Genomic DNA, 10,605 nt, shown 5'->3' on the forward strand with positions numbered 1-10,605 from the left:
CAATAAAAGTAGATATTGGAAGATGACAATTTGAGTCACCAAGCACAGGGAGAGGCATCCCACTGTACACACACCTCTGTGTGCATGAGTTCTGAAGGTGTGTAAATGCTGGGACAGGCTGGGGTGGTTCAGAGGCCAGTTGTTGTGGGTGTGAGGAATTGCGGACTAAAGAGAAAAAAATTCTGTGATGTGAAGTCTGCTTGAAGAGAAGGGAGGAGGAAGGCAGAGGGCTTTGTCAAATTTAAAAACAATCATTTTATTGCCTTTGGAAAGTATGCCCAGGAAATAATGTCAAAACTATTAAATGTCCCTATTAAGTCAAAAAGGAGTTTTATGGATGACTTTACGACTTAAATTTCTGTGGCAGAAGTACTATGTGTATATGCTGAGTGCTAGTGTACTAAATTGCTGATTAAAAGTTGGGTTAGTTATCAAATGATGGAACAGGGAGAATAAATTTTGTTCTTTGAGGCGGGGGAAGAGGAGAAGCTTCTGTAGGTATTTAACAGCATAATGGTGTGTTTGTTAATAAGATTCTTGCTAATTTTAGCACAATTACAGTGAATGTTGCAATATCCATACAGGAGTAAGAACAATGCAAAGAACATTACCTGCCAATGTTGTCTGCTTTGCAATCCTTCTCATGGGGATTTTGAGTAGGCAACATATTAAGAAGGATTTGTCAACAAGAAACACCCTAAGAAATAGAATTCACAAACACCATGTATGATTTTGAACTAATTATTTTTTATTTTATGGGTTTTTTTTCCACTTCCTTTTATATACAGTACCTTTCTTTCCCCTTTTCTTCTCTGCAGGTTGACCACTTCCATTACTTATTTATTTCTGCTGAGGCTGGTAAGCTGGTTTGGTGCATTTAGCAGTCAAAAGTGCAGTTCTGTGAGCATTTGTGTTGGCTGAGTAAGCAAAATGAAAGAGGCTGACTGTGAAAGTGAAAAGGTGATTTACGCCAGCGTCATAGTGCTGTGCAGTAATAAAATACAGGGATTGTTGGACACACATTATATCGCACAATTTTATAATTATAAACAATATAATTGGAGGCAGTTGAGCTTGAATGCAGCAGGCTGTTATTTAGCAATCATCTCTTTCAAGGCTCATTAAACACAGATTTATACACAAAATAAAAGCTTTGCTCTGTAAAGGCTAAATATGTAGTGGCATTTATTCACCAAAACGTAATACATAGATCTAAAGCTGTCAACATCTATAATGGATTTAGTCAGCAGTTGTAAAAGTTATTCAGTTGGTATGACGATACTGAGCCCTTTGCCTTTAAGATTTCTTTCTGTGATTTCATTGATATATCCATTTTGGAAGGCTAAAAAGCCAGCATATACAGCTGTGATCTTGGATTTTGAAATCCGAGAAACAGGTACACTACAAATGGCCGAGAAGTTTTGAAAGGTAATGAAGATCTCTTAAAAAGCATCAATATTTTGGCCATATGTTAACCCTTCAAAATTGTATAATTCTTGAATGATGGAGGAGCTATGGGGAAGAAAATTAAAAAGCTGCAATATCTTATTGCTGGTATTTAGGGTTTTGGTGTGGCTTTTTAGCATATTTAATTTTATTACCTGAAGTAAAATAAGTTTTTATTTAAAAAAAAAGGGAGAAAAGGAAGAAAAAAAAAAAAAACCAAAACCTAAAACAAACAACAACAACAAACCCCAACCAAACAAAAAAAGAAAATAAAGACAAACAAAAAAACCCCACCACCACAGAAGAACCTCTTAAGGTGGGGACATCACAACACATACAGTGGTACAGTCTGACTCAAACTTTTAATAGTTGATAGAATCATGGAGCAGTTTGGGCTGGAAGGGGCCTTCAAACGTCATCTACTTCAACCCCCAGAAATACAAGAGAGGAGGTGACAGAGGTTTGGAATATAAACGGATACATACATAGGACTGAACTTTAGGTGCTTAAATATTTTTTTGTTAGGCTTATTTGAGTATCTAGAGCTCTCATTGACTTGTAAATGGGGTTGTGAAACATCAGTATATATAACTAAGAAACATTCCTGAAGAAGAGCCTGCAAGCCTCATATCTGTGTACAGCTCAGCACTACAAAGCATCTGACCCATATGTGCTAGAAAAACTTTTGTACTTGTTCACAGTCTAGATGTGAATTTTCAAATGCTTCATTTTAACACTCTTCCTGACATGTTATTAGCTCCAGTCTCATTTTGTAATTCTGTGAAGTATGTTTAATTTTTATTCCTTCTTGAAGTGATTCAGGGGAGCCTGATAGACACAGGGCTTCTGTTAGTTTTGCTGCACCTCCAATTAAACAAATGGTCTGGTGTGACAGAACCACTGTTTCCAGCTTATGGTATTTGGCCTTTTACATCACTAGCTTTCACTTGTGCTAACAGACTTCTGATGTAGCAAAGAATTGCAGTTTACATAAGTTTAACATACTGGAAAATGTTAATATGAGTTATTGTAGTTATATGTTTTGAATGTGTGTGTAGTGTTCTGATGCTGATGACTTTAACAACTGTATCTCAGTTTAACCTTTGGTAACTGTGATGCATAGCTCTATTTCAGAGTTGCTTTGCTTCCCTCGCTTCTGCCTTGTTTGCTTATTTATCCAAATGTGTTAATTCACAGTGTTCCTGGGTCATGTTAGTGAATTAACAAGGTCTAGCTTCTTATAACACTGTTCTAAAACATCACAGTCTTTTCAAGGTTTGGAAATAAAGCATTCCCAAATGCAAACCATGAAATCCAAATGCTGTTTGGTAAAGATGTTTTTCTTCATTTGCTTTTTGTTTAAAAAAAAAAAAAGAAAAAAAAGGCAAGTATTTTCTCAGTAATATAGGGACAGATGGTTTAGTATTCTTCACTGGCCTCATTGTAGCACAACATTGCCACAATGCTTTGGTAGGGGGATTTTTTGCTTTCTTTCTGTCATTTTATGCAAATGTTAATACATGCATAACATAAAAGGAATTGTGATCACATGCTTATTAATTTAAAGAATTTCAGGTTTAAATTTTCAGTGGTGAACTATTGTTATCTGATAAGTTGGGGGTGTGCATCATTAAATTAGTTTGGCTCTGTAATTTCTTTGTGGATGTATATTCGTGTTTTGAGACTGGTAACTCATTGTGTTCTGCAGAACAAGTGGAAAGTACTTAAACCCTCTAACTAGCTAATTTCTTAGGTTTGAGTAGTTAGTTTTTCTTGCGGTTTTGGTTTTGTTTTCTTTCTTTTTCAGAAGACCATAGATAATGAACCTCAGCTGGAATCTTAGCTTGTTTTGCTCGTGTTCATTTATACTTTATACTTTATGCGGTCTTTATACTTTATTATATTAAACCCCATCTTAAAATACTGAGTTACGTTCATCAACATTACCTTTTTTGTTTCTATCTGAAGCCCTCTCCTTCCAGATAAATTGTCAGTAGTCTCCTGGTGTGCTAGATAGAAGAAGTAATCCTTATCTAGTTCTTTAAGGCATTTCATGTCTAGGAAATAAAGCAAAGTGAAAATTTATCTCTGTTGATCACTACAGCAGAGTATGCTGACTTGTATAATGCGCAAAAAATTATAGTTAGACCCCAAATCACAAAACTCATCTTTCTACGTGAGTTTTGGTTTTTTGTTTTGTCTTTGAGTTACTTCTGATGCACCACTGTTACAAGGCAGTAATTGCTGGATCACAGGGTTTTATCATCCTACAGGCTAGTGTAAAAGAAAAGCACCATCGTGGGATTTCCTCTTAAAATTCATGTTAGCAACATCTCCCTGTCATGGAGACTCATAAATTAAGTGAAACAAATATTATACTCAAACAAGGTTTATTTTTGGCAAGCCAGTTAAAGCTGTGTTAACACTGGTTGATTACAGATTTGAGATGGCAAGGGGAATTGCAACTACACAGCTGACTTAGAAATGCCAAAGCTTTTTAGAAGGGTAACCCAGCATCCACAATCACTCTCAGGCTCTCAACCTGTAGGAGTTACTTTGGGAGGTGTCCCTGACTGCACACCCAGTACTGCAAGGAGGTAGAACTCAGTTGGTCCTCCAGTGGGGGTCCAAATATAGCCTAATCTATTCTGATCTGTGGCCAAACATGGTCATATTAGTCCCCATCTGTTGAGGGTCTAGTCTTCTGCAGGACAACAGTCACCATGTAGGTATGACAAGAGCCAGACCATACAGGGTAATAGCTACATTTGTGGTCAGCATTCATTGTAACTCAGTGGTTGGGGGGCTTGATCTTTGCTGGAGCAGGTGCACCCTCCACACTCCGCAAGGCCAATGCTGCCTTGAAGGACACTAATGGAGCACCTCCACCACAGAAATCTCAGTGTCTGGCTTGCATGACTTTCAATGTCTGTCTGTCCTTTTCGTGAGGGGGAGCAGTTTATTCTCTAGGACCTCTAGTTTTCCCCAACTTAGCCCATCATGACCAGCTCATGGGGAAGCTCTGCACAGGGGATGAGCTGTGGCTGAACAACACTGTGTCTTTAGAGGCAGAGTGATATCTGAGCACTTGATGTTTCCCATACTTGAAACAGGAAATTAATGTCTTGTCTCAGATATGGAGGAATAATAACTTAAAGTTGAGGATCTTCAAATTGTTACATGAGGCAGTATAGAACAACACATACCGTAAATGTAAAACAGCTTTTAAGAAGATGGAATAACATTGCACGTTTAACAGTACATATTAATCATTGAGCAATTTACTCTTTTTTGAAAGCTTTAACTCTTTTAAGAAATTGGTTGTTGGTTTGTGTGACTTGAAAATTTTTCTAATTACATTCATAACATCTTTTGTATAGTACACTTCCTATTCTTAAGGTCTACTCCAAAGATAAGATGTTCCCTATTGTAAACAGCTGTACTGCAGACAAACAGAGCACTGAGCAAAAATAATAGGGTTAATTCAAGAACCTTTTCCCTTATTAGTATTGCATTACCCTGTACTGTCTACTGAAAGGTGGTGGTCTTTCAACAGAAAGAAACAAAGCAGATTGAGTCATGAACTCTATCTTGATCTAGAAAACCTATTCTAGTTCTGCATATGAGGAAACACTAGTTTTGAAAGTACAAGAAGAAAAAATATTGTGTATTAAATGTGTGTGTGTGTGAATTTTCAAGGTAATTTTTAATCTAGATGAACTTATGTATCAATGATTGAATAGGATGCTAATATATTTCTGTTATACTGAGGTTGATTCATAAACCTTCCTCTAATCAAAAATGCAAATAAAGAGAAAGGCACTATAGATTAAAAACATGGTAAGTAATATTGCTAAAGACATTATAGATCTTACAGCATAAAAGTGAATTTTTCCTTCAGTCTCTAGCAAATAGGTGATAAAGATGTAGTAGATGTGTAGAGGCTGCGAGAGCCCTTCTCAGTTGTGACTGTTACTCAAGCAGAGCCTGCTCAGGCACCTGGACCACCTGCTAAAGTCCACAGGATTTGGGCACCTGCAGGGAAAAGCTGAGATAGACCCTTCAGAGAACAACAGAGGAGTAAACGGGTTGGTTTAATTTCCTACTCCTAATAATTTGGAAGACAGAGGTTTGACTGCTTCCTAGGACCTAATGCAAGTATTGCTTCAAAGTTATTCAAGCCACAGAACTAAGGAAATGTAGACCAAAGTGAAGTGTAGCTCACAGATGGGTGGCAGGATAGGGAAATTATTGACTTTGGGTTCTTTGTTTGAAACCAGTGAATGAATTTAAGCTGAGCTTCAGAGCATTGTCCAGCTGGCTTTAAGCTCATGTGTTTTAATGATTGAAAAATTCCCTAGGAAAACTGTTGTAACAGCAAACAAGCGATGTAACTCAGCAAAAAGGGCTAACTGTGCAACTCTGCTCTCATACAAAGGTTCCAGTGTGTAACAAAGCAATTTGCTTGCAGGCAATATCAGAAACTTGATGGTCTTTATCTGGTCCATTAGAAATCTTCTCTTCCTCTAAACATTTATTCAGTTCTGCATCTCTTTCCTCTTTATACCATGCAAACATGCTGTGATAGCATTACTCCTGAGGAAATTTCCTGATGCATTATAAAACCAGAATGCTGGGTTGTTTGTTTTTTGTTTTTCCCTTGGAATATACAAAAGAATGTTAGATTTTACTTTCTTGTTTGCATTAGGCTGTGTGTCAATACAGCTCCCCAGAAACAAACAACCCAAACCATGGAAATAATCCCCACTCTCAACTCTCCCAAATAACTTTTTTTTTTTTCTTTCTTTTTCCCCCTTCTCTTTTATATCCTAAAATATTGATGCCTACAATCCCTGCCCAAGGCAGGGATATGGGACCTGCAGGATATCTTCTGCTATTCAGGTGCTGCTATAATTCCCTATCAAGTTAATGGAAGTTCTGCTACTCAATTGAGTAGGAATAGGATTAAGCCTTTGCTTACTGACCTTATTCTGATGCAGTAGAGTTCCCTGTACCCATAAGACCAAGGGAAAAATAGGAAGGCCAACGTTAATATAGATTGAGTAAAAAAATCAATGTTGTGTATCATAGGTTAAATGTTCCTGACTTGCATATCTTCTCCTAGCTTACCCTGAAACCAGATCTCTTGCACTGCTTAAGTGGAGACAGTGAAACAATTTAAATCAGTAATGGTGGATTCATGTTTTGTGCTTCACTTTGGAGGATATTAATACAGCACACTACAATTCTGAAAGCCAAAAAATTTAGATTGTGTATTGTATCATCTCAAACTCACAGTCAGATAATGAAAGTTCATGTTATGTTGTCATGCTAGTAAAGAGTTAAAAATTGAACGATTTTATTTTCAAAAACAGTGTTAGCATTAACAATATGTTTTACATACATTAATTAGGATTGGACACCTTTTAACTTCTGCTTACTTTCTAGTGAACACAGACTGACATGGTCTTGTTTGATTTTGTAGCTCAAGAAATTTTAGTACGACTGTTCTAAATCTGTCATGTTGTGTGAATATAAGAAGATTAAATACTGGACAGCTATGATTTTCAGAGAGCTAGTTTTTAAAAATGTAATTAATATAATGGTGTTGGTGGCAGAAAACAGATCCCTCATCTTCCTGACAGTCCTTATTTCTTTTCAATTCTCTGCATTTTCATTCTGTTCTTTTGACTTTGAGAGAACACATGTAGAAAGGAAGTAAAGGAATATGGGTACATTTTGCTTCCTGGTCTTTCCAGATTTGTTCAAAAGGCATCATAATATTTGTATGTATAAACTTTTTACGACCAGAAACCTTCATGGCTTTTTGTAAATCTTTCTGAAATACTTCTTAGAACTAAATGCTGAACCTCAGTGAACACTCTGTATAAAGTTTAAAACAAGGTAGGCTATTCATTGAGAAATCAAAGTTTTGGGATGTTAAGCTCTCTGTGCTGACAAAGAGCTTTTTGTTCTCCCCCACAAAATCTGGGACTTGTTAACCTGTTCCAAAGAGGGCAAGACTTTATCGTGGGTGAAAATGTATTCCTTCATATCCAACAGGTCAAGTTTTCTTCAGATTGAGGTGGAATCGTGGTTAATGGACATCTGATGTGATAGGTAAGTTGATTTTGATGTGTTTTATTACATTACTGCCACATGAAAAGTATTTATGTTGATTATATTAGTGTAAATGCAAACTATAGATTTATTACCTTTTTACTCTCACATTGATATGAAGTAAAATGAAAATTTACCTCCTTTTTCTTTCTTCCAAATCACACTTCAAAAACAAGCTTTAAGTTATAATTAATGAGCTTCTTATTCAGAAACAATATATGGCAGGAGATAAGTTAATAAAAAAAGAAGCTTTGACATATCTTACCACCTACTTCAGAAATAAGGTATTTTAGTGTGAAAAAGGATATTTGGGCTTATGAGGAAACAGGTCAGAAAATCTGCTATAATTGATCGATAGTCCACATGCTCATTGAGTAATAATTACTATTTGGGTATAGTAATACTATTTGGGTATAGTAATAATAATTACTATAATTACTATTTGAGTATAGTAATAGTCAATGATGCTAAACTACTTAGTAGCAATGTTTCTTTTATCTTTTCTCTTCAGATATTTAATCAGATGAACTGTGTTGTAAAGAAGGTATCTGAGCATGTCACTAGTACATAAGAGAGGCTAAAGTAGGGGTAGAAGTTTATATTGTACAGTTCACTCAACTTTATTATTCATGGCAGTTGTTTAATACTTAGGGCATAGATCTACAGAACTGTTTAGTTTTACAATCATGCAACAGGGGTGTGACCAAGCAGGAATTTTGACTACCCTGGGGTATGTGAAACTGCCCAAATTCCAGAGGAACAATGGAGAGAAATGGGAAATTATTTGATCTAAGCTTGCATGAGGCACTAGAAACTTTTTGTCTCAGGGACATCCACTGTGGAAGTGATTACTGTGAGGGTTGTGGCAGTCAGAAGCAATTGAGCGATCTGGGAGTTTTGCGCACTACTTGCGTTACTCAAGCAGATGCATTGGGGAGAAATGTATTTAATTGGATAGAGTTCATCTGACAAAGTTGAAGCGAAACAGTAGGAATTTATAAGTATGCAAAACCAAATGGAAACTACAAATAACTATTAGTCTGTCATCTCTGAAATCCAGTTTAGGAGACTACTTAATGATGTCATTTTTAAAGTCTGAGGGTGATATTTTCTGAAGTAATCTAGACAAGATACGTATTCCTGGTCGGATTTTGAGTTCTACCTACAATCCATGTTGTCTGTGTTCTCTTTTTTTATGGTTAGGATTAAAAAATGATGGTAGAATAGTGTCAGTTCTTTCTATGCTAGTCTGAGCATGATGACAAATTTGTAGAACTTTGTTGATACTTCAGAGCTTTCTTTTTTATGAAGCTGTGTAGGAGAGAGTTTAACTCCAGTAGATTTTACTTTTATCACTTCTTTGCAAGGTATCAGTTTGGGGACTTTTAACTTGCATTTTTCATTCATTTTAGTAGAGACCATCAAAGGCAAACTGGTAGCACCAGTCCCACACTGGGATGATGAAGTGACAGTAAATTTAATAAGAGGAAATGTAAAACATATAATAATATTTTTAGCACCAGAACAGTTTGCCATCCAGACCTGTATAGCACACATGGACTGAGTAGCTTCTAAAATGCTAGCATGTTGTGATTTATAGTTCAGAAAATCATCCCTTCCTAGACAAAAAGAACCTTAGTTTAACTTGTGTGCATAATACATCATAATAAATTATACAGGTAGGCACTTAATGTGGTCTGAGCATAAATTTCTCAAATTTCTCATATTGCAGGATTGCACAAGAGAAATTTGTGTTGTGTAAACGTGATTTATAATACTGGATCAAATCAATATATTTTTTCATTGCTGTGTTGCCTTTTATTGTGGATTAGATAAATCATTTCTTGCTTATTTGTGGGAAGCAGAAAAAGGAAAAATGGTGCTGCAGAAACATGTGGATCTTTGGTTCCTGGCAGAAAGGGAAGGATTAACCTCAGCAGAGGACACCCCATGAGCTCATCTTTTCAGAACAGTTTTTCTTCGTGTGTGTATGTGTATCTCCTCTGTATCATAAAAGATCTAGGCATTTCATAGCCAGGTCTTTCCTTAAAAGAGACAGCATTTAGAGGGTAAATTTTTCCCTCACTTTGTCAGAAGCATCTAATGTTTTGGAAGGTCTCATCTCAAGGAAATGGAGTACAAATTGTGCTGCAGGCTGAAACTGGAAACATTAGGGTGACAGAATAACAGTCTGTGACACACAAATGCTGTCAAACCATGGAAGACACAACGTTTTTCAAACTAACATTGTTAATGTCCTAAAAAAAATCAGGAAAATAGATGTCAACCAACGGATTTGATGCGTATGGGGAGAGGGATGTGTCTTTAACATGCTTACCATATGTTAACCAGAATAACTGAATACATGAAGGAATTTAGAAATATCCAGGTTTTATTCTTAATGGTACTTTTTAGGTGTTTTTTTCCTATATCACTTTGCTTTTAAATTGATAATTGAATTATTTATACAGTGATGTCACTATTTATGGTTCAGCAGCCAACCGTTGAGTACCGTTCCTCAAAGAGATGAACTGAAAGTTGAGGAAAACTAAAATGATCTTTTAGTGAAGGCAGAGTTCCTGAAAATGAAAGTATTTCTGTTCTGTCAATGTTGTTTCTATTTGGGGGACATTATAATGTGCAGAGGCCCAGGAAGATGTCAGTAAAAATAACAATTTGGCACTACATAAATACTGAAGATCAGAGGTTGTTTTTATTTTTGTGTTGGGGGGGGGGGTGGGGTGGGGGGAGTGTTGGTTTGGGGTTTGGTTTTGTTTTAGTTTGGGTCTGGGTCTGTTTGTTTTGGTTTTTTTTTTTTTTTTTTTTTTAGTTAATGCCATTCTGCTTGATGTCTCACTACTTTTCTCCCTCTGTTTCATGGCAATTTCCCAGTTTAATGACTCTTTCTTTACCCATTGTCACAAGGTCATCATGGGATGATCGTAACTTAGTTCAGATAAATGTTTCCATAAGTTGATACCTTTTTTTTTTAATTTAATATGGGCACACTGAAAAATTGGAGAGCACTTAACTTTCATC

At 36.2% G+C, this 10,605-nt stretch overlaps 1 protein-coding gene across 22 annotated transcripts in view; it reads left to right on the plus strand.

Moving 5' to 3' along the window:
• Window positions 1-10,605, plus strand: part of LOC102098626 (poly(rC)-binding protein 3) — a 524,682-nt gene that overhangs the window by 194,233 nt on the left and 319,844 nt on the right. For 20 of the 22 annotated variants that reach the window (XR_010470368.1, XM_065052884.1, XM_065052857.1 and 17 more), the window contains one exon: window positions 7,510-7,566. The exons of the other annotated variants lie outside the window; for them this stretch is intronic. Coding sequence is in view for 1 of the 20 variants with exons in the window: in XM_065052884.1 (XP_064908956.1) it covers window positions 7,510-7,558 (49 nt within the window). In the remaining 19 variants the exon portion in view is untranslated. Of the gene's footprint in view, window positions 1-7,509; window positions 7,567-10,605 lie in introns of those variants that run through there. 22 annotated transcript variants of the gene reach the window in all.

Source organism: Columba livia, chromosome 2 (assembly GCF_036013475.1).
Source record: "Columba livia isolate bColLiv1 breed racing homer chromosome 2, bColLiv1.pat.W.v2, whole genome shotgun sequence".
In the NCBI taxonomy this organism is placed as follows: domain Eukaryota; kingdom Metazoa; phylum Chordata; class Aves; order Columbiformes; family Columbidae; genus Columba; species Columba livia.